Source organism: Panthera uncia, chromosome C2, assembly GCF_023721935.1.
Source record: "Panthera uncia isolate 11264 chromosome C2, Puncia_PCG_1.0, whole genome shotgun sequence".
In the NCBI taxonomy this organism is placed as follows: domain Eukaryota; kingdom Metazoa; phylum Chordata; class Mammalia; order Carnivora; family Felidae; genus Panthera; species Panthera uncia.
The window spans coordinates 102,698,399-102,722,834 of record NC_064810.1 but is presented as its reverse complement, the minus strand read 5'-3'; the positions used below and the strand labels follow the sequence as shown (position 1 = coordinate 102,722,834).

Genomic DNA, 24,436 nt, shown 5'->3' with positions numbered 1-24,436 from the left:
TTTAGGCCTTATAAATTTAAGATGTACATCTATTAAACATGCAAGTAGAAATGGTGAGTTTGCAGTGAGATACAGGAATCTGAGTTTAGGGATTGGTCCAGGCTAGAGGTATAAGGGTTGAAGTCACCAGCCAAGAATCTGGATGGCATTTCCAAGGAAGTGAGTTCCAGATAGAGAACAAGCCCAAGGACTGAGCCTTGTGTATTCTAGTGTAGCACTGTGCAACAGAACATTCTGTGATGGGAATGTTCTCTCCTCCATCTAATATGATAGCCACTAGACACAGGTGACTACTGAGCACTTAAAATAGGACTCGTGCCAACTAAGTAACTGAATTTTTACTATTCTGAAATTTAAATTTAAGAAGCCACATGTAACTAGTGGCTACCATATTGGACAGCACAGCTCTAGTAGCTAGAAGTGGGGGAGAGAGGGGAAATCAGCAGAGGACAGGTTTTAACACAGGAAGAGAACCAGAAGAGAATGTTGCCTCAGAAACTGATTGTAGAATAGTTGAATAGTGCTCATAGATCTAGTTTGAGGAAGACTGGGAAATCTTGGGATTTAGGAAGGTGTAGCCATTTCAGTGGCATGGGAGAACAAAACCAACTGGAGAGTGTTCAAAAGAGAATAAAGGACAGAGAGAAATTGTAGACAGTAAGTCTGGACAACTCTCTCAGGAAGTGTTGTGGTTGTCTACAAGAGTGTGGGAGGGATGGGGCGCCTGGGTGGCTCAGTCGGTTAAGCGGCTGACTTCGGCTCAGGTCATGATCTCGCGGTCTGTGAGTTCGAGCCCCGCTTCGGGCTCTGTGCTGACAGCTCAGAGCCTGGAGCCTGTTTCAGATTCTGTGTCTCCCTCTCTCTGACCCTCCCCCGTTCATGCTCTGTCTCTCTCTGTCTCAAAAAATAAATAAACGTTAAAAAAAAAAAAAAAAGAGTGTGGGAGGGAATGGACTCGGGAAATATGGAGGAGACCAGGCAGCACAAAGGGCACACTTGGGATAAGCAGTCGTGAATTTAAAGTGAGTATGGTTGTGTATTTTTCTCCAGCCACATATGTCAGCCTGGAAATAGGCACAGAGTAGCAAAGAACTAAATTTAACCACAGTTGGGATTTAACTTGAGTCTGAAGTTGGTGGTTATAACAATGGGCCATGGAATCTAAGATGTGTAGAGAGAGAAGGGAGGACATAATGGGACTAAGGGATGGGAGGAAGATGGACAGTCTATGTATGGGGTGCAGGGTCTAGTGCAGCTGAAGAATTATTGGAATTAGAATATTAGGGTTAGCCAGAATGAGAAAACAAGATTGTTGAAGAATAAGAGGATTGAAATTGAAATTTTGGAGGTCATGATGTTGTTGGTAATGGCATGGTGAGGATAGGACCATGGGAGTGGATGTAACTGAGATAGAATCGAAGAGGAAGGAAGTCAAGGAACTTACAGGCCAAGATATTGGAGGGCTATCTAGCTGACGTGGAAATTCACAAGAATTAGAACTCACATCAGAGACTGACTCTTCAAGGCATGAGGCAGGTAAGCTGGGAGATAACTACAACTAAGAGGGCTAATTAGAGGTGGTATCAGGAGTCTGTTGGTAGAAGAGTCAGAGCAGGGTGTTAGGGAGGAGCAACAATTGTCTGGAAGCAAGAGAGGAGCAAAGACACCTACTCATCCCCCAGGCCCCTAGCTAGAGAAAGGCAAGAGAGAAAACAGCTACCACTTGAAAGTGGTGTAGAAAGAGCTGTAGGGGAGACAGTGCTTTCAGGCTCCTGTTAGAGCAAGACAATGAAGGGAATGTTCCAAGAAGAGGGCCCCCTGGAAGGGCTGTGGAGGACTGGGGGCAGCGGTCTGAGGAAGTTGTACAAAGCTGTATAGGAAGGCACTTAGGTAGATAAACAGTGACCTGGGAGTCGAGGGGCATAACCAAGAGTGCTGGAGCAAGAGGGATTAGTGACAGTGTTGAGGCCAGCTTGGAACCAGCAGCTGGCATATGTTAGGTGATTCATAAAGGTCATTTTTCTCCTCTCCTCCTCAACAGCCTCTTAAATTTCATCTCCTCTCATACTGAAGGAACTTATGTCTTCCCATTGGCATTTGCATGCCAAAAGTCAAAGATTCTTTTTTCTTCTAAAACTCGAGAACCCACATAATTCTCAAACGAAATGACCGTATGTCTGCTTCCCTTCTCTTCCCCCATGTGCCACCCAGGACCAGTGTCATGGGCATTTAACCTCTGAAATCACACAAGGCTCTTGGCTTCATGCTCTGTTATCGCTGTCCTGAAAATCTTAATATTTGAACAAAAGGTTCCCATTTTCATTTTGCACACGGTCCTGCAAAGCACGTAGCTGGCCCTGTGCTTATTCCAACCCCCTAAAAACAAATAACAGATAAAACTTGACCATGGCAGGGTCAGGTCATTTGAATTATTATCCCATCCACATGTCAACATTTTGGTATTGAAGGGGATTTTCGAAAATAATGGAAAACAACTTAACCATATCATTTGTAAATAAGGAAGTAATTGAGTCCATCTAAAACCTATGAACTCCCAACTTTTAATCTTTTTTTTCAACATGAGAAACGAGCATCACTTTCAGAAGGATTCTTCATTTATTATTACCTCCGTGTATTAATAAGTTGAAAATCTGAAAGTTACTCCTAACTCCAAGTGAGCATGACTGATTTATTATTTTAGTATATGTGCTGCCGAAGCGAGCACATGACTGATTTATTATTGCTCACAGTCAGGAGAACATTGAATCCTTACTTGAGAGTACTTCATGTCTGCATGTAGGAGCTCTCTCCTTGTCTTTATAAGAGACTTCCACTTCCTCTGGTGTGTACATTCGAGAGCAGTAGCCTTGAGTAAAAATAGAGGTGACACATGCAGGGCAGGCCAGGACAAGGGTGCATACCAGACTGAATAATCATTTATCTGGGGGTAGACAGCAGACTTGCCTCATTCCACTCACCATCTGGGGAAGGCAAATCCTTACACAGATTCAGCCGTCAAACCTGGATTATGGTAACTGGTGTTAAATGAAGAGTCCACATAGGCTCTCTAGATTCAGCAGTGCCAGACTGGTACTCAATGCACTCTTGACACAGATTCAAGATTAATTTGTCACCAACACAGGGCAAGCAGGTACCTGGAGTGCTGACACTTTCGTGGTTCTTTTAATGTGGAAATTGCAGTCGGTGATGATGCTGTAATACAGAATCGTAAGTATTTTCTACAGAGAGGGAGCATTTGGATTAGAGAGACTCAAGCCACATCCAGCATTTCTTCTTCAAATAGTAGAACACTTTCTGGAAAGCCGCAGCCTAAATTATAGGTTATGGCTTGATTTTTAGCGGTCATCTTTGTTTGTTGTCTTCTAAGAAAGTAAACATGCTAAAATAATTTTTTGTGTGTGCCTTTTTTTCATCTGGCCTAAACCACAGTGGATGAATTTAAAATTATCAGTCTTTCACAAACTCAGTTTACCTTCCTACGGGTCACTTTGCATCCTGGTCTTTTGATGAGAAAACTAGTTGGAACACTAGCATTCCTTAAGTACAGTAAAACCTTGGCTTGCCAGCGTAATTCATTCCAGAAACATGCTTGTAATCCGAAGCACTTGTATATCAAAGTGAATTTCAAGAACCATTGGCTCAGTTGTGATCATGTGACATTCGGCATCATGCACTACTCGTATTGCAAGGCATCACTTGCTTATCAGTTAAAATTTATTAGAAATGTTTGCCGAGGTCTTGTGGAACACTTGCAGAACGAGTTACTTGCAATCCAAGGTTTTTATGTGTAAGAATTCTGACTTTTTGCTCTTATCAATGTCCTTCTTTGGGGTGTACAAGTTGACAACATCAAATTATTTGGTATTTTGCCAAGCTATCCTATGGAACCAAGAATTCATTACATAAGGTAGCCGGTTGGAAAGGGGAAAGATACATCAGGCTGGTTTTTTCTTTTTTTTTTCTGACTAATTTTGAATTAAGTTGGGGTCAGTAGTCTAGTGGATTCAGCTTAGTAAGTGTTAACCTTACATGGGGAGCTGTAAATGATGATCTGCCCTCGGGTTCAGCTGGCACAGTCAGTCCTGCCCCTGAGACACATCAGCAAGGTGAGGGGGCCCCGTTGAGCCTGCCAAAGCTATAACTCACAGCAAGGAGGGAAATGTAGCCAAAAGGCCTTACCATGTTTAGCTCACAGACTGGCAGTCAGCCACTTAGCTATCCAGGTGAGGCTTCACCCACTGCCTCGAGTTGAAGAATCGGGCACTTGCCCAGCTTTACGACAATAGTGACTTGAGCTAATACCAGCTGGTTGCAAGCACACTCCTGCCCTGGATCCAAGGCTCTGATGGGAGAGAACTTCAAGAATTTCATGCATTCATTCAAATATTTGTTGAACACCTACTATATATGTCTGGCAGTGTGCTGTATGCTAGATATATAATGGTAGACTTGATATGGCCCCTACTTTCTCACGAACATACAGTCTAGGGGAGCAAATCAACATTACAAATCCCACCAATTAACTAATGGTTACAAATTGCGATAAGTGCTAAGAAAGAAGACATAGTGTGCTAACTAAATTTGAGGTAGGACCTTACTTAGACTGAGGGCTTGGGGAAGGCCTCCAACTTGAAGCAAGAGAAGTTATTAGGGCAAAGAGGGAAGTATTTTGGTCAAGTTGAGAAATAGCTCATGTGAAGGCCCTGAGTCAGGGATGAGCTTGGCTTTTCGAGAAAACTAAATGGCAGCCAGTATGCCTAGAGCTAAGTGAGCGAGATTGTGAGTGATGCAAAGGAAGTCTGGAGCGTAGGTCAGGACCTAGAGCAGCAGTGTTGGGGAATTATTTCATCCCAAATGTGTCATCCTAGTGTGAAGGGAAACCTACCCAGAGTTTTAAACCAAGATGTGACATAATCTGTGTTTTTAGAAGTATTTTTCATTCACAGAGGGTAAGGCTGCAAGTTTTTATAACAATTTGGGAACTAAATAAAAAAGCACGCAGCTATCAAGACAATCAAATAGGGCAACTGGATGAGTAAATGAGGCTTAATTTTTTTTAAAACAATGTTTTATAAATTTATGCCATTTAAAATTAGGGTGAGAGGTCCAATCACCTGTTATACTGACAGCTCCGTTGAAGAGATCACTTCTGTCCTTTGGAAAGTGAATTTGATTTTAAAAACCTCAAAACAAAACACAAGTAGCTTAAACCATCAGTGTAAGTTTTCCACTGCTGTCTGCAAAGCAGATGTGCAAAGCAGCCTTTTTAGCTGGCTGCTATTCCTCATAGTTCTGCTGGAAGTCCAAGGCCATGAGAGGAAGAGGGGAAGAGAGGAAGCATTGGTATCTGGGCATAATGGATTGTGTTTATTTTTCTAGTTTTTTTTTTCCTTCTCTTTTTGCTCTGCTTGAATGTTAAGAATGAAAACAAGCCAACTCTACTGTCTCAGACGAAGGGAGGGGAGAGGTATTAGAGTGAGGTAGATAGGGATTCTGTAGGCACTGAACCTCAAAAGCACTGCTAATTCCTGTCTTGGCTTTCTCAATAAATAATGAAAAAGCTACGCACTTACAATAAGTGAACATTTTGTCGGCCTAGCCTTTGTTTCTGAAAGAGACTATCTTTGCTGTTCACAAAGGAAAACTGGTTTAAGTGAGGGAGTTTTAGAAGAGTTGGGGTTAGCATGCAGATTAACTTTCCTGTTTATGAACAATCCATGACGGATTTTAAACCTCTTCTCTGAGCATGAGTCCCCTGGCTGTCCATTGTTCGGAGTAGCGTGATTTCCTAACCAGTACCTTTATATTCAGAATTTATTTCTAAAAGATGAGGAATTTTCTTAATTGAATAGCTTTAAGTAAGTGTATGAAATCATTAAATGACATTCTTGCATTTTTATTACACTTCAGTAAACCTTTTAGACCAATGTTTGCTTTCCTACCCATTAGCAAGTAAAAATCATTTGAACACCTCTTTTGAGAAGTAAGATTGATAAGAAAGATTGTAAATTCCAGACTGTTACTTAACTGGCCCCAGAAAAGCTGGTTAGAGAATATACCTGAGGAAGCTCTTAAGTACTAAATCCCGTTATAACTAATAAGCATTTCAACATTACTCTTGTATTGAGGGGGAAAAAAACAATAAGATTTAAGGACCACTAAAGAATTTTAATAGTTCCTTAGAGATTATGTTAATAGAGTTTAATCATAAATTATGCCTCTTTCCTGTGTTCAGTGACAAACTAGGAAAATACGTCAGTTGATAAACAGTTTCCAGAAGAGATATACTACATAAATTATGTTTCTTTTTTTTATCATTGCCTTGTTTTATTCTGTGAAATAAATCTTTTGAAAATAGTAACTAATTTTCATAATAAACTAAAATTGCATCACAAACTAATGATCTAGTGTGCGTAGCTTTTGAAAATTGTTTTTCACAGTGTAAAAAAGGAAAAAAAAATCAGTGCCTTTATCTTCATTACATTTATATAAGGAAGACCTTGAATTGAAATCTAATTGATTTTGCTGACTTGCTTAATGCTCATATGTACTGTGACATTAATTTCATTGTTGTTGCTCATTTGTAAACCTCAGTATACAAAATAAGCTTAATTTGAAAAGACTGCCATTTGACAGCCTAAAAGTAGTAGTGGGGTTAGTGGGTGCAGGGAGATGACAGTTTTTTAGTGCAAACATTATATAGGTTAGAAAATGGAGGCTCCTAGAGGCGCCTGGGTGGCTCAGTCGGTTGGGTGTCCGACTTCGGCTCAGGTCATGATCTCACAGTCCATGGGTTCGAACCCCGCGTCGGGCTCTGTGCTGACAGCTTCAGATTCTGTGCTTCAGATTCTGTGTCTCCCTCTCTCTCTGCTCCTCCCCTGCTCATGCGTTGTCTGTCTCTGTCTCAAAAATAAATAAAAACATTTACAAAAATTAAAAAAAAAAAAAAAGGAAATGGAGGCTCTTAGATATGAAGCTGTTGCCCAAGAGAATTGAGCCCAGAACCTAGGTCTGTGACTCCTGGTCTAAGGCTCTGTCAATTCCAGAACCATTAAAGACAGCTTAGATTGTAACTTTGGATGTAGTAGCTTTGTGTAACTTGAAACCCTTTCATTAATGTAACTGAAGACTTATGCACTTATGTTTATAGTTGATATTAAATATATCATTGAAAGATCAATACAACAGTGAAGCATACTTTTGACATTATTTTTGTTTTCTAATGTCATTCTCAGTTGGAATTGGTTAAAAAACACAGTTGTCCACTAGAGGTCACCTTTCTTCAAGATGAGGGTCAGTCCCCTTCCCTAATACTTTGTTAACCTGATTTTAAATCAACCATCACCACCTTGGAGAAATGAACAGCCTTTTCTGTCATCGGGGATTCCATGTACTCCTGTAGCTACATGCACTCATATCAGTAGGGAAGGCTGACTGGGCAACTGAAAAACCTGGAGGGATGAAGGAAGATGGTGCCCCTGCCTCCCCTACACACACACACACACACACACACACACACACACTGTGCTAGCTCTGGCTTGGGTCCTCTTGACATACCAACTTGTTTTTATTTGAAAGTCTTGTGTGAGCCCTGGAAGGTTTATACCACCTTTCACTTTTCTGCCACTGCTCTCTGTGACTCCAAAGGCTGGGAAATGGAGACGAAAAGAAATGACCCTTAAAAACTGACATAAATTTGGGATGAAACCATGTAGACTTCACCCAAATTTATCTGAGTCAGTTACTATTTTTCTACAGTGTGCGAATTTCAGTCAGCGTTGGCCAGAAAATACTATGGGGAGAGGACTAGGACTGTGTCCAATAAACAAGCACTTTGGCAGATTCTATTGAAATATAAACCATCGCATTATTCTAGAAGGAGAGGGAGGCTGCCTGCTATAGCACTGCCTGACGCATCAGGTTTCAAACTGTGTCATAGAAACCCAGAGTTGCAGGAGATATTTTTAGAGGTTCACTTGCACCTGTTCTATGAGCTTCTAAACACCTCATTCCCAGCAGCCCCCCCCCCAAATCAAATTGGTAATGAGAAAGTTCTGAGATGTGAAAATAATTCCGAATATAGATACAAATGAGATTGTCTATGAGACCTTGGGCTTTTAGAGAAAAGTGGTCCTGTAAAGTGACAGTAAGAAGAATATAACCTTTTAGCCCAAATGTAGTGATTCCTTCCCTCATATCTATGCAAAGTATTTCTCCCTACCCCTTTTTTTTACATTAGCATATTCATTTATCCTGCCGGGTTAAATAGTCTTTTACAGTCCTTGAAACTGTACTTGTAAATGTGTCATTGACCATGTGGGTGGTACCTCTGTACTGGTCTTACTGAAAAGTCATGCCTGTGCATCTCGAAGAAGGAAAAATCATCTAAGATGCCTAAGGGGCCCAGCACGGTTCACTGCCAGGTTAGGGTCAGGCATATCTGTTGGGCACATACCCTCATCAAGCCTAATAGGTAGATTATGCAGCGCCAGTTGAATGGCAGATACATCAGGTGAGCAGGTCTGGTTCTAGAGAGATGACCTCTGAGAAGTTTGCACACTCTGCCTTTTCGTGTCTATCTCTTATGAGAAATGTGAGCAATTGCTATATATTGTTAGTAGGTCAATCTGGAAATAAATTTCTTGTTATTTTGCTTTCAAGTATTTAGGTATATTTAATGAAGAATATCAGAGATTGCAACATAAGCTATTAAAAAGGACTGCTGCCATTTCCGACTACTTACCTATGTGAAACCAGATTCTCTTGATGTGGTGCAATCCAACAAAATAAATAAATGTAAAAATACAGTTGGAATAAGACTGTAAATGACTTCTATAAATTCTATTTTCAAATGTCTATGTACAACAAAGCCTCATGTTCTCAATGAAGGATATGATAAATAAATATAAATTTGAACTAGAAGTTTTATGTTGATTAAAAACACTTCTATTATCTTGCATAGCAGTTTTCATTTTAAAAACAGATTCTAATACTTCAAGAAGAAAAGAAAAAGTGACAATCTTTGATTCACATTAATAATTTGCTCAGCAAAGTATTTTTTAATACCTGAAATAAAGGTATCCAGGGTCAGAATAGTCAAAACTTCTGAGTATATTAGTTTACAGTGGTTTGTAAGACTCTTAGATAAGTTTCTTATTTATGGTTTAAGGATAAAAAAATTATAACCCATCTCATTTTTATCCTTCTCTTACTTCTCATTTCTGGGCCCCAGGGCATGTGGGAATATCCTGATACCAAGCGTTCTCTCTATATATGAAAAATGACCTTGCTGCAACAGGGGCCTTTCAAGTCCATTACAGATGCTCTATCCCAGAAGTCACAGACCAAATTAACATGCTCAAATCATAGTTCATTGAATCAGTTTAAAATGCATATCAGAAAGCAAGGAAAAGGGGCCGCGCTGACATACATACAATATAGTGTAGGACCGAACTACCTGAATCTTAGGTTATACAGTATTTGTGTGTCCAGGCTTTCTGCCATGGCCACCTTCCCTGCTGATGATAAGGTTAGGAAACTGAGTTGAGATTTGAGAAAGGAGGCCCAATTAGACCGAGGTATCTGCCAATAACATGCAACTTGCTTTATCAGAGACACAGGGGCAAGTCCCTCTGGCTTCCTCTGTAGCTTGCCCCCTCTTCTGATGAGCTGCTATGGATTATATTTGCATTTCTTAGGCAGAGGGTACATAGGGCCAGAATGGGAGTCACCAGTGCACAGTCAGCGTAAATCTAATGAATATTGAATGCCTCGGGTTATTTAGTGTGTTGTGAATATTAGGTGCTTCTTTAGTCTTTCTATTCCTTTCTATGACCTGCACACATGTTTGATCCATGTCTGACACATCCAGTCTACATATACTTTCTTACTCACTGACACTTAACACATATGATGAATTCTGCCTGTCTGCTTGCTTACTCATTGTCTAAATCTAAACATCTTGCACATTTCACATATGTCTGACAAACTACTACATACTCATTATCCTTAACACCTCTTACAAGTTTCATTCATCCCATTTGTTTTTCTTGTTCTTCTATAACATTAACTGAATATTCTCAAGTGATACAGCAAAACCCTCTACAAAATCTCTTGGAAAAGCTGTCCACCATATTGGTCCAGACTCTCTGATCCCACTCTGGCCTTCCCTGCCTTTCAGGTCTTAACCACCTGCTGCTCCTTTAAGGATCCCAAGATAACCACACCCCCCCCCCCCCAACCTGTGCTCCTGCATCTTTCTCCATCTCCTTACTCAACACTGCTTCATAAGTTTGCTCATCATACCTTCAGGTCCACAGCTGAATGAAGAACCATCACGTGCTCCTGGTCCAACTCCAGGACCTGGCCCTTTGGATGATTTGTCAATTTCTCCCTTCCCTCTAGCTCCTTCCCTGCTGAACACATAGATGTTCAGGTCTCCCCTGTCTTAAAAATCAGCCACAACCACAACCTCCCTGTTCCACTATACACTCAAGCTACTGCCCTAATGCTGTAATTCACCAACAAACTTCCTTACAAACGGCTTTCTACTCAGTCCCTCAACTTCTTAACCACTGATAACCTGGCTTTTATCCCAACACACTACTACTGAGATTATTCTCTCAAGAGTAACTGATGACTTCCTAATAGTCAGAACTAATGGCTTTTGGTGGTATTTACCTTCCACCCTACTAGTCTTTTCCACTTCCCTCAAAAAAGTACTTGAAGCAATTTAGCTCTGCCAGCAAATCCCCTGGTGACCCCTCACTACATTGGATTTCATTTTCCTCTCACCCTGTCAACCACACTCCCTTCCCTTCCTCTTGCCCTCTAAATGTGGGCTTTGACCCAAGATTATTGTATTAGTTTTCTATTGCTGCTATAAAAATTTATCCCAACTTCATCAATACAAATAATTATCCTATAGTTCTGGAGGTCAGAAGTTCGTAAGTGGTCTCACTGGACTAAAACCAACGTGTCAGCAGGGCTATGCTCCTCCTTCTGGAGGCTCTAGGGGAGAATCTGTTTCGTTGCCTTTTCCTCTTCTAGAGGCCTCCCACACTCATTGACTTGTGAGCTCTTCCTCTGTCCTCAAAGCCAACAACACTGGCTGAGCCTTTCTCATACTGTCACCTCTGTTCCTTCTTCTTCTGCCTCCTCCTTTTACCTTAAGGACCCTTGTGGTGACACTGAGCTCATCTAGATAACCAGGATAATCTCCCATCTCAAGGTTAGCTGATTACCAGCCTTAATTCCCCTTTCCCAGGTGGAGATTAGGACATAAATATTTTGGGAGGTCATTATTGTGTTTACCACAGGGACATCTTTGTTTCTTACTAGTTCTTTCTCCACAGTCTCCCCCTTCATCTAATTTTCTGCAGCTTCAACTATCCTCTCCCTGCAAACACATCCCAAATTCTGTTTGCCTGACTTCTCTCTTGAGCCCCAGTTGCCTCCTGCACCTTCAGCTCAGAACTTCATGGTGAAAAATAAAAGAACTCATTACTGCAGCCCAATCCCCCAGAATCTGTTCCTCCTTCTGACCTCCCTGTTTCTTTGCACAGCACCAATTTTACTCCAGCCAGTCGTTGGTCTCAAAGCCTCATGACTCCTTGTCTTGTTCACTTCCACGTCAGATCAGTGGCTGGACGCATTGGTTCATTTTTCACAGTGTCTCATGCAAGCATCCCTTTGTCTCTTCTTTTCCATTCCCACTATGACCTCTATCCTTTAGGCGTCTTTTTTTTTTCTTGAGCTGTTGTATTGCCTTTAATTAAGAGGGGGGAAAATCCATTTCTGCTCCTCTCCTCAGTACCTAAGAGCTATTTTACATGTTATTCTCATTTCATCCTGTCAGCAACCCAATAATCAAGGAATCAACATCCTCCGTTGATAGATGAGGAAACTGAATTCTAAGATAAAATGAGGTGACTTTCTGAAGGTCATGATCATTTATATATTCATTTAAAAATATTTAAATGAATGAATAAATGAATTAAATGAGAGCTTGTTATATGCCAGGTATTATTTCAGATGCTGGGGATATTAGCACTGAATAAACCAACCAAAATCCAAGTTCTAAGTAAACTTGCATTAGTCTAGAAATAGAAAAGATAGGTATTCAAGAAGTGAACAACCAAACCAACAAGATTATTGCAGTCTCCTGGTTTACCCTAGCTAAGAGTTCTCTTCGTCTCTGAATTCCCAGTGAGCAAACACAAAATCTCTTTGAAGGCACTTAAATCATCAGTTGTTATATGCAGCCATCTCTATGCTGCCTTATTTCTCATACCAATCTCCTTGAGGACAGAAACATGTCTTTACACGGCACAGAATAGCCATCTGTTTCAACTGCAAGGTTGTAAGAATCAAGGGAGATATTGGAGAAAGTACTTCGTAAACTATGAAGCCATTTTCTAAGGTTCATTGTCGCAGGTGTTGCCGATTGTGTTTTTTGGGTGAACACAGAACATCAGGAGAGCATCAGGAGAACATCAGTTCTCCCTGATGTGGACAGAATTGATTTGCCTCATAATTCCTTTGCTTCCATCGCCCCTTCCATTGCAACTGAAAGCTTTATAAAATGTCTACCTGCTTTCCCAAAATTCCTAAGGAAAAGCTTGAAAGTTTAAGACAGTGCTTAAGACAATGATTTCCTTGCTCATCTTCCCCACCCTCCATAACTTCATTTTTTTTCCTAAAATTTCATTATGAACATTTTCCAACTGGATAGTTCTTACGTGAATACCCGCTTATGCACCTTCCAGATTCTACAGTTAATGTTTTACTAAACTTGCTTTGTCACAGCTTTCCATCAAACTATCCCTCTACCTAGCCATCAATTCCTCTCATTTATTTGATGCATTTCAAAGTTTCACTAAGCTTCCCTCTAAAAACTTAGCCTGCATATCATTAACTACATTTCAATATTTGTTAAGCATATTTTTAAAGTTCTTTTGAGATAAATTTCACATACAATGAAATGCACAAATTTTAAATATATTATTCACTGAGTTTTGGCAAATGTACACACCTGTGTAAGCCAAGACCTTATCAAATCACACAGCTTGTGCCAGAAAATTCCTGATAACCCCCCTCCAAGTCAGTCCCTGACCCCAGAAATTCGCTTTTGAAACTGTATGCTCCCATGACCTGTAGATGTGACTTTTTATCATACATTTACTACCCAAAAAATCTCTTTGATTCTGTTGCTAGTAACTGCCAAATTGAAAAAATACTTTTCTGGATTTACAGACACCACAATTTGCTCAATGGCAGAAAAGTAGCCCAGTCAGGAAATACTCTAATTTTTCCTCCTTTTAAACATACCTTTGATTCAAATTTAGGTAGAGCCATACTATAACCTTTTACCTTATGATAGATTTTTTTAAGTTTATTTATTCATTTTCAGAGAGAGAAAGAGAGATAATGCAAGCAGGGGAGAGGCAGAGAGAGAGAATCCTAAGCATGCTTCACACCGTCAGCATGGAGCCCTACTGGGGCTCGAACTCATGAACTGAGATTACAACCTGGGCCAAAATCAAGAGTCGGTTACTTCACCAACTGAACCACCCAGGCATTCCCCATTATGATAGATTTTGATTTCAAGGCCAACCTACATTGGCCCAAAGGGGTTTATTTCTCCAAATCTCGTGGGCCTTCATTTAGCATTGTTTAATAAGAACACATTCACAAGATATGACCCTAGAAAATCTGGAGGTTTGTTTTTCTTGGATGGCTTGTTGTTGTTTGAGGAGGAGGATTTATATTTTTGGGCATGTCACAACTTTCTTAGGCCTCAGTTTCCATATCTGGAAAATAACAGTGTATCTCATGAGGTCCTGTCCAAATCTGAAAACCAATACTTTTTATGGGAAGGAAAGTTGTAAAGACCTAAGAAGAAAAAAGAATCTCTATGCTACATAGACCATACTTAAACAGTTCACAAATATTTTTTGATCCAAAAATAACAAATGTTACTGTAGTTTGGTAAGTTATTCTAGCTTAAATGTTCTTGGAACAGCTGGTTTCTGTTTAAAGTTTTTTGTACTAGCAAATCATAATTTAAATTGTAACACAGAGTCCTCTCCAATGAATGACTATAAAGGGAAGCTGCCTTGATATATTACTTTTTTTTTTTATTCTGTTTTAAACCACTTGAGAGGGTTTTTTTGACAGGATTTGAGATACAATTGTCAGAAATTTGTTCTCCCCAGAGCCACCTCTGAGTCACTTCCACTATTTATGGAACAGCAACTGTGAAGAGTGGGATCATGTTTAGGCTTTTTTTTTTTTTTTTTTTTTTTTAAACAACACATGATAAATGTCTTCAGGAGCTTATGTAATCTATCCCAGAGCCTTTAGTTTTCAGAAGAGAACAGAGTCCAGGAAGTGGCTTTTTGGGCCTTGTACAGCTTGAAAGCATGTTCCCGAGTCTTTAGGTCATAGATTGTCCGTGTAATAACTTCAGTAAAGTGTTAACGGCCTTTGAAGTTAAAGCTCTTCTGTCTTGGAAAGTTGGGGTATGCCTTCTATATTAGGTATAGGATTTCCATTTCATCTTATTTGCTACCTTGCAAAAGGAACTTTTCACTTTGGCCTACTTTTCCTTGCACATGCATAGGCTTCCAGAACCTTCATCTAGGTAATTATATAGCAAGGTGCTCCTCACAGACATCTCTGTCTCTGTCCTGGCTCAGTAGAAGGACAGAGTTTGGGATGAGGATGTACTGAATATTGTTTCCTTTCCCTGAAAAGTTTCTATTCTCTTTTCTTCATCCTACGTTTAAGAAGACTCATGATCTAGCTCAGGCTTCTGCTTCATTCATCAACCTTTCGTTGTGCCACCTGCCAATGAACAGGTCTAAAGAGTCCTGCCCATGTCACATGGCCTGTCTTTCTCCCATATTCTACAGAGAAGGGCTGTGACCTTCTGCAGGGTACCTCTCCAGAGTACCAGAGTATCCAGAGTACTGGGTTCATTGGAACCCAGTGAGCCCTGTGCTGAAATGCAAACCTGTGAGATCATCACTTGGGCCTTCCCTGCTGCCTTCTCATTCCCCTAAGTAGGATGCTGAAGCCGTGCATGTGAGTGTTTCACTGGAGTTGAACTCAGGTAGCAAACTTTTCTCCTATGTGAATCTCAAGTAGCAAAAATTAAGAATATTTATTTTAAAAAACGTTTTTTTCTCTTTCCAAACAACAGAGGCGCTGTTACAAAATTATAAATATATCACCATATATTCCTAACACACATTCCTACCCTTCCTTAAGACAGGGATTGAGGTGAAAACTTGTCAAACATGTTGATTTCATTCCTCAGGCAAAAAGTACTTGTTTTTCTCTGTCAGTAACATAATGAAAACTGCATGGTTAATAGTAAGAGTTTTTGAGGAGGTAGATAGATAGGTAAAAATTGCTTACGAATAATAACCCTATTGAATTTTTTTTTTAATTTGCTGGTTTAAATTCAGTGAAGGTTTTATAGAGTACCATTTATGTGGTTGGGGCCATGTCATTAAGAAATAACAAAACAGATTGCATATGGCAGCTGAATAATATAGATAAGGAAATTTTATTTTATTGTTTACTTTCTTAATTTTCTGTAATTAAATTAGCTTCAAGAATTTACAGGCCTGGTTGTTTCTTTTTACATATCCTAAAATCCCAGGATGACCCTGAAGTACTTCAGAAATTGTTTCCCTTTTTTTCCCCAGAAACATGTATTTCCTCTGAGTACTATCTGCAAGTCCAGAATTCTTTCCATTACGGCCTCTTAGGTAGAATGGCCTGTTTCTAGGATCATATGTCCTGTTTTGGGGATATCTATATATTCAAGTCACGGCATTGGGTTATATAGTTTAGTTTCATTTTCACAAAATGAATGAATTATAGTGACTTTGATACTTGAATCAGCCCTCTCCCTAAAATTTTTTTTAGAAATAAATATTTCATTCGATTTCTGTTTGACTTAAAAAGCAGCTAAGAGCCAGTAAGAAGTGGGGAATCAACAGAATTACAAAATGCCATTTTTTAAATGAGTGAAGACCCTCCTTTTAGTTCTAAAGTTGACAAACACTTTCAAAAACTCAACACAGAAAACATCCCTTCAGTGTCAATATGCAGAATGGATTGTTTTCCCCTTTGCATGTTAAAAGTTCGGAAATAATCCTTAAGGCCTCTTTTTCGTATCACCACGCAAGCAGCATCCGAGGGCTGGAAGGATGATGCCGGAGGTTAGAAATGTTCAACTGCAACATTGATTTGTGTCTGTCTCTCTCCCTCTCCCTCGCTGGCCTTTTTCCCTTTAATGAGGACTAGAATGTTTCCACATCAGTTAACTGCCTTCATAAAGCACCAGAAGGTCACACCAGCCCCAGACTGATCCTTTTCTTTGTGCCTATAATATAATTGGCTGATTGTGCCAGCGATGAGCGCGCCCCCTCCCCCAGCCCAGTCCTAGCTCCATGTTTGTGAGCCTGACTGCTGGTTTCCGAGGAGAGCGGCTCGGCTCGCTGCGCGCTTCCCGGCACAGGCAGTGCCACTGCGCAGGTTGATCAGCGAAACAGCATCCATTTTAATCTGCGGGGAGCCCCTGCCTTCCCAGGGCGTTCTCTCCGCCAGTGGATGCTCCGCGCTTTGCCTCGGCAGCCTCGCTGAGCAGTCCTGCTTTGGGGTCTGTGCCCTAGGATGCACTGAGATGGTACATCAGGAGAACTGTTCGTATCAGGTAAGATTTAAAGCCTGATTGCAAGGCCGGAATCCTTTGGGAGAGGAGGCCTTCCTCTTCCAAAGCAGCAGGTTGCCTCTTTCCGGATTTTCAAGGGATTTTGCCATTCCCCACTCCTGGCCTTCATCGCATACAGTATCTGAATTGTAATTAGGTTTTCTGGGGAGTAATGGGGCAGAAAACAGTGCTTCCTTGGCCTTTAAAGCACATTGTGAAATCCACTGAGGTGATCTGTGCTTTGCACATTCTCTATGTATGTGCAAAGAGAGGAACTGCTATAAACTGTAATTGAATTTAAGGGGCTTCACAGAGAGAAAAGCTGGTCACAGTTCACTAGGGTAACATTGCAAAATACGGTTTTTGCTCATTGCATAGGATGTGAATTGCTTTGCATCCAGTTTTTAGGATTGTCTTTAAGGAAATTATATAAATACGAAGTAGTAATTGATGATCTGAGAAATTTTCAAAAATCAGCCAGCATGCACTTGATGTTTAAAGTTGCACTTGTTATGTCTTTCCAAACTTATTTTTACATGCATGTTATTTTAAATGGCTAGTAAATAAGAATTAAGGTGCCGACATGCATAAAAAACTCCACAGAGAAAATTTTTCAGGATTACATATTCACCTTTGTGCTAACTTGCTACGTGAAGTTTTGAATTAAACACTTAGACAATTTCAGAAGACCAGTTCTAGAGTGTTAATAACTCCTTCCCTGCAACTTGGCCTGTCGAGGCAGCATTGAAAGTGTCTTCCTTGTAAGCAGACAACGAGAATGTTCTCAGAGTGATTGCTCTTTGCAGCAGCAGGCATGGCTAATCCAAGTCCAGGATAGTTAATGTTGGGGTATTACCCAACTGACCGAGTTCAGAAGCTCTAAGAGACCAATTCTTTAACTTAACAAGCCTCTTCCTTGTGTGAGGTAGGTTACCTGAGACAAGCAGGTGTTTCTCATTAGGTCAGATTTCCCACAGGTAAATGTATGCAGGCAGACTCGTACATTTCACAAGCCTCAAGCCGGGTGGTTTCTCAGCTAAGTGTGCCTATACAATATATTCATACACCTTTTTCTCTGCTTAATAATTAGAATTGTGTAATTATGGGCTTGTTTTATTGTATTTTCATTTCATAGTACATTTAAGTCACAGACCCTAAATACCGAGATATGCGCTTAACAGGAATTCTTCCCAGGAGCAAGGGAAGATGCTGAGGAAACAGCCAAAACTTCACTTAGACACAATACCGAGTTTGGGAATGGAGAATGTCAAACATCCATGGAGAGCCTAACCTACTTATGGCATGGCTCCAGGTGACTAAATTACTATCATAATTAAAATCATTTTTCTTCTCTCTTTTCAGAGAAGCTATATAATTTAATTTTTGAAAGGCAAGCTACTATAAGATTATTCCCTATACCTTTTCATTCAGTTGATCGTGAAATCCCTGGTTTTATAGGTCAAAAATTGGTCAACTATCAGCAGTTTCACCTGAAGAGAAAGGATTTTGTTAGCCAACTGCTCCTGAAAGAAGACAAATTGATTTTATTTTACTTGAACTATGACATGTAACACTGCCATTGCGTGTTTAATAGTTTTGAAGTATTTATTGCTTATTTTCATAATAAAAGTAAGTGTATTAGTCAGACAATAATAGTATATTCTGCATCTTCATGGGGTTTTGGAGTAGAACCACCTTCATGTATATGTTCTTTTGAAACACCCTCCCTTTATGCGTAAGTCAGTAAAAATGAAAACATTAACCGTGAAGCCAAGTCTCAATCCACTTGGAAATCTTAGTTTTAGAACCCACCTGGCACCACATGTGATTGGATTCAGAAAAGACAGGTTCTCTAAGTCCTTAGCTTGATTGTCATAGTCACTGATAATACCGACAGTAGGATGTTTTTCAGAAACCTGCCCCTTTTTGGATGAAAGCTTATTTATTTGTTTGTTTTTATTTTTTTAATTTATTTTTTTAGTTTCTAATTTACATCCAAGTTGGTTAGCATATAGTGCTATAACGATTTCAGGAGTAGATTCTTTATTTGTTTTTAAGGATAAAAATGCAGCGACTAAAGCAAGTTCCTTAGGGTAGCATTTTTACTGAGTAAGGTCTAAGTTATTTGTAGGACTGATTCCTTTCTTCCCACAAATGTATACCAGAGTTTCTCAATGGAGAGTCCATGAATGGGGAACTTCAGGGGCCATTCCCCCAAAATTACATCCACATTTTGGATGCATATGTCTAGGTGTATATTATTATTATTATTATTATTATTATCATCATCCTCAGAGCATAATGGCCTCCTAACTGCTCTTACCCTTGTCCACACCCCACAGTAGTCTTATTTTCAACACAGTATCCAGAATGATCTATGAAAACCTAAATCAAAGCATGTCAGTCATCTCAGATTCTCCTCCTCACAGTAAACCCCACATCCTCCCAGGTCTTTGGCCCTCAGGGCCTTGCATCAATTTGCCTCTGATTCCTCTTGGACTCTCCACATTGTCCCTTCCTTTCACTCCCCTCCCACTATGCCAGCCTTGCCTTGTACTTGCTGTCCCTTCTGCTGGTTGTGCTTCCCCCAGGTAGGGTTGCCAGATTCAGCAAATGATCTGCAGTGTTTGGAACATGCTTATACTAAAAAATCGTTCTCTGTGTATCTGAAATTCCAGTTCACCTTGGCATCCTGTGTCAGTAACTGCTTTCTCACTTTCTTCAGGTCTTTGCTCAAACGTCACCTTCTTGGGAAGGCCTTCTCTGGACTTCCTGTGTCAATTTCCAACTCCCCAGTTCTATCCAAGTGTTTCTATTACACTTCCCGAATTTACTTTTTTACTTGGCATTCATCACCATCTATCAGAGTTCATATTTTGTATGGTTCTCTATTTTCTGTCTCCCTCACTTTATGTAAGCTCCATGAGGGCAGGGATTTTTATATTTATATCCACCTGCTTTCCCAGTGCTTAGAACAAACCCTCAAGTAATATGGATGGATATGCTTACTCTGTATAAAATTGACTAAGAAAAAAGGCATGTAAACATACTGTGGCATCGTGGTTTCTTATATTTTGGTAGCCACTGGGATGACTTTCTGTCTTACCCTATCCATCCTTCCCTCCCCCCACCCCCCACACACCATTAACCTGCACTGTTTTCATTGTCTGTGGGTCAGATAATCCTTTTGTTTCTTGTTAGTTTTCTCATCTATGAAATGGGATTTTTCCCTAGTTATTATCCTGGTATGGGAGCTGGCAGGTTCCTGTCAGAGGCCACCTTTCTGCATAAATAAGTCAGTTACCATGAATTAAGAGCAACCTTCTTCTGACGCACACCAGGGGCCCAGTGACAATTGTAAAGCAGCCAAGGAAAACCATGTATCACTTCATTTCCCAATTATTTGTTGCCAATGTATGGATGTAGAAGTGATTGATTGCTTTTTCAAATAGAGGATTATTTTGAAAAAGAGTTTCACTGCTACCAAGAGCTTGAAAACCTCTGAAGTGTTTGGACACACTGTGCTTTGAACAAGTTAACCCAAGGACAGATGCTCAGAGAGCAATTCTCAGGCAGAATTTTTTATGGTTGTTTCGTTTTTAAAGGTTCTCACATTGTCATCATCTCCGTGTACTTCCCCCTCACAGGATTTACATTCGCCAAGAGGTTACTGAGGCATGTGTTGTCATTTTCAGTTGTAGCCGTGTTAAAAGATAGAGCTATCGACCTCCATTTTCCAGTTTTGGGAGGAAGCCAATCTCTTCAGGAAAGAACCTTGCCCACAGCTTCAGGCCTGGCAGCCTTCAAGAGGCCAGATTTTTCTAAATGGTCTCTGAGAGGAAGCTTTGAAATTTTGTTAACTTGAAAGCACAAGTTTAGGTCAAAGGGTCCATTTTTCTTAAAAGCTCCTAAATATTTTCTTCTCTTTCCCTGCAGTTGGTTTTTGGAATTAGTGTGGATATAAAAACAATGACATGCTTTTATCCCTTTCTTCCCATTGCTTAAATTCCCTACGACCTCAGATATAGATCACGCCCTCACATTCTTAGCTACTGTGGGAATGGAGTCTTGAAAGAAAGAAAGGAAAATGGCGTGTGAATGACTCTCATCTCTTTCCTCCCTCGGGTACATAAAGAGACTCTTCTTCAAACACACACCTGGTCTTGAGGAAGCACAATAGAAATCTTTAACGTTCCCTCGTTTTCCTTAGGATAATTCCAGACCCCTTTGCATGGCACTCAAGACCTCACTGTGATCTGAACCCCTGGCAGAAACACTCCTCCCTCTAAACGCTATACTCGTGCCCCCATATTGCCATTAGTACTCGTGCTTTGCTGCGGTACCTCAGCCCAGAATGTCTCCCACCCACATACCACCTGCTTCTACCTCTGCAGGTTGATGCAACTTTCAAGGCTCACATGCCACCTCCTTTGGGAAGCTTCGCCCTCTCTTCCCCCACTGACAGTGTCTCCTTCTCAGGGCACTTTGTTTTTTCTTCTAACAGAACCCATTTACAGCTAGTGATATACAAGTCTGTCTCCCCCATTAGGCAACAGGCTTCTTGAAAACAAGGACCTTATTTCATTTTTAAATTTGTTTTAAGTTTATTTATTTATTTTTGAGGGAGGCAGAGAGAGTACCAGCAGGGGAGGGGCAGAGAGAGAGGGAGAATCTCAAGCTGTCAGCACAGAGCCCAGCATGGGGCTTGAACTTGTGAACCGTGGGATCATGACCTGAGCCAAATCAAGAGTCGGCCGCTTAACCAACTGAGCCACCCAGGTGCCCCGGGACCTTGTTTTAATTCCCTACTGTACACGTGGCATACGTGTTCAATAAATGTTTGTTGGATTGAATTAACATTCTCCACATTCGGTGCTGTACTGAGTCCCCAGGACGAGAACTACCCATGCTAATACCAGAGAGAAGCTCAGATCTGTGCATTGCAACAGGGAGTTGGCGAAGCTGACCGCAGCATCCCTAGTCTCTGGCTTGTGAACCTCTTGAACAGTTGCCAGCGTGTCAAACATCCCACGTGCCAAAAAAGGGGGGTGTAGCGCAAAGAATAAAATAAATGAGACAGACATCCCAGCCTCCCCAGAGACGGTGCATTAAGAAGATACCTATCTACCTATTTCTCTTTCACCCCCAAAATCTTCCCAAGGTGAACTTCATGGTCTTTCCCCAAGCACTTTTTCAAAATAACGTGTGGTCAGTTGAGGCAAGTACTTATCCCCCAAGCCCCCTTTCTTAATATATCAAATTTTGCAGTGAATCTTTTTACCGTAGAGAGGAGTAGTTTTACTGCCTCCTGAAACACGAAATTTTTCTTGGACAAAACATTTCAGTCCAATTGAAGTGTCATACCCAGCACATAAGATAAAAGATGCCCTGTATTGATTCCAAATGATAAAATTAGGGAGTATATCAATTTAAGTAGTACATCAAGATATTTTTTAAATTCTTGCTGGAGAAAGTAGTAAACATGCCAAGATTCTAGTGGGTTATTTAATAGTTAACAAAGGAAAGGAAATATATTCTATCCCTGTTGACATCAGGCCAAGTGAGGGCTCATTTCCCAATCCCTTCTTCCTGTGAATGAGAAAACAAGATATCAAATTTGAGTTCATTTAAGATTCCACCCAGTTTAAGCCTGGTTTCATCCCCAGCCAGGAAGACAAATATATTGACCTAATGGAAAGGGGAATTTCAAAGCATTTTAGTGCATTATTTAATACAGGCTTTTAAAAATAAGTGCAGTGAAACAATTTTTAAGTTATAGTTTTTTTTAATTGGAAAAAGATTTTCCCATAATTAATAGCGTTGAAGAATACTTCGTCTGCATTATTTTGCCTGGTTGATGTATAGTTGTGTTTTTCTGAGGATGGGATCACATATATATCCCCTTAATTTAATTAAGAAAATAATTCTGGATATAAATTTATCTGTACTTGTTTTTGGCCAAGATATCTGAAAATCTAATTCATATGTTTTACCACAAAAGGAGCACAGTGATAAGTGCCCAAATGAAAAAAAAAAAAAAGTCATTTCAACAGAGTTTCATTATGGGCCTGATCTGAAATAGAAATTTAGTACAATACATCATTCCTATTTAAAGTAGCCCTTGGGGCTTCAAATACCATGATTCAGACACCAAGTAATTTTAATAAATAAATATGCAACACATTTCAAGATGGACATCTAGTATTTTCTCTTGGAAAGGGGATGCAATGAAGGATGGGAAGGAAATGGGAACATCTCTATGGTAAATATCAGTGCATGGATGATTTTTGGAGAGCAGAGACCCTACATTCTCTCACACACACAAATACACGTAATCTTGGGTGACTAATCACAATTTCACATGCAGAAGTTCAACACTAATAGAGCCATATCCTATTATTTAGTTATATCCTCCATCCCAAGGGAAAATTTGAAGTCCTGATATACTTACTATTCCCCGTGCAGTATATAGAAGCATCAGAAACTATCAAACTTCCTGAAATAGTAAGTACTTTGACACAACTATTTGAATTCAGAGGGAAACATCAGAGTGGCCTGTGACAGTTAACCTAAGAGAGAGCCACTAATGGGGTAAAAATGCTAAGAACACAGAGAAAAGAGGGCATTGTCCTGGTCCTCCTTGGAAACGTGCAGTGGCCATCAAAGTGAGTGCAGTTGAGTTTCTTGTGCTCAGGTTTTCAGTTGAGCAGGAAGATTTATGTCTGTGGCCCTCAGTCTTTCAGATATGGGTAAACGCCTGACACTCTGCCAACACATTCACCTCCTCCACCCCACTCCCAATGCTGTCATTTTAATTTTTTTAACCCGCACTAAAAAGTCCATTTAAAAATTGCCTGCATATTTTTATAGCTTATCTAGCTATCAGAATACCTTAATGGAAAGCAAAGCAAATTTAGATGAACTTTGCACAGAAGAAAATAATAGTTAATTTGCAAAGAGATTATAAATTAGGCATCAGTTTGTATAGCACATGGAGTTTGGATTTTAAGGTGAAAGAGAATGCAGTGGGATGCTGAAGGGTTAATCAGGATGAACTAGAGTTTCCATCTATGAATAGGAAAATCTTTTGACAGCACGTGAGTGATTTCCCAGTAATGTGGTCAGTGTTTTCAGAATCGATCATTTCCACCACTGGCCGATAATGATCATTTAAAAGCATTAGCTCACGTGACCAGTTCAGATGTGGCTTGACAGGAAACTTCAAGTTCTAGTCCTTGAATTTCAGGGCATTGGGTGAGAAGAGACCCTTTCAAGCTCAGGGATTATAAGTAGCTGTGTGTACACTTTTTAAAGGAAAATATTAGTAGCATCTGGGCCTATGTTATGTCAGCACAGTTCATTTTAGAGAGGTCAGCATTAGAGGAAAGAACCAGAGGAAATTATCTGTAGGAAGGATGCTGGGGGCTATTATCCCTTTGTTTGCATAGCTACTATAGAACCACCAAACATTATACTCAGCTCAAATCTTCCAAGGTGGTCTTTTGTTTTGGTTTTTCCTTTCCTCTACTCATTTGGACCTCTTGGAAGTAAAATTAATTACAGTTTGATCCCAAGCATCTAAAGTCAGGGTCTTGCCACCATGTCTGGCAATATGGTCTGAAATAGATAATAGCTTATAAAGAATTGTTTTCAAGGTCCAAAGCTGGACTTCTGAAATTGAAGGTGCAT

At 40.2% G+C, this 24,436-nt stretch overlaps 1 protein-coding gene across 3 annotated transcripts in view; it reads left to right on the top strand.

Moving 5' to 3' along the window:
* Positions 1-24,436, top strand: part of SCHIP1 (schwannomin interacting protein 1) — a 122,654-nt gene that overhangs the window by 53,143 nt on the left and 45,075 nt on the right. The window contains exon 1 of one of the 3 annotated variants that reach the window (XM_049628637.1): positions 16,370-16,750. The exons of the other annotated variants lie outside the window; for them this stretch is intronic. Within the exon in view, the coding sequence (XP_049484594.1) occupies positions 16,721-16,750 (30 nt within the window). The 5' untranslated portion in view covers positions 16,370-16,720. Of the gene's footprint in view, positions 1-16,369; positions 16,751-24,436 lie in introns of those variants that run through there. 3 annotated transcript variants of the gene reach the window in all.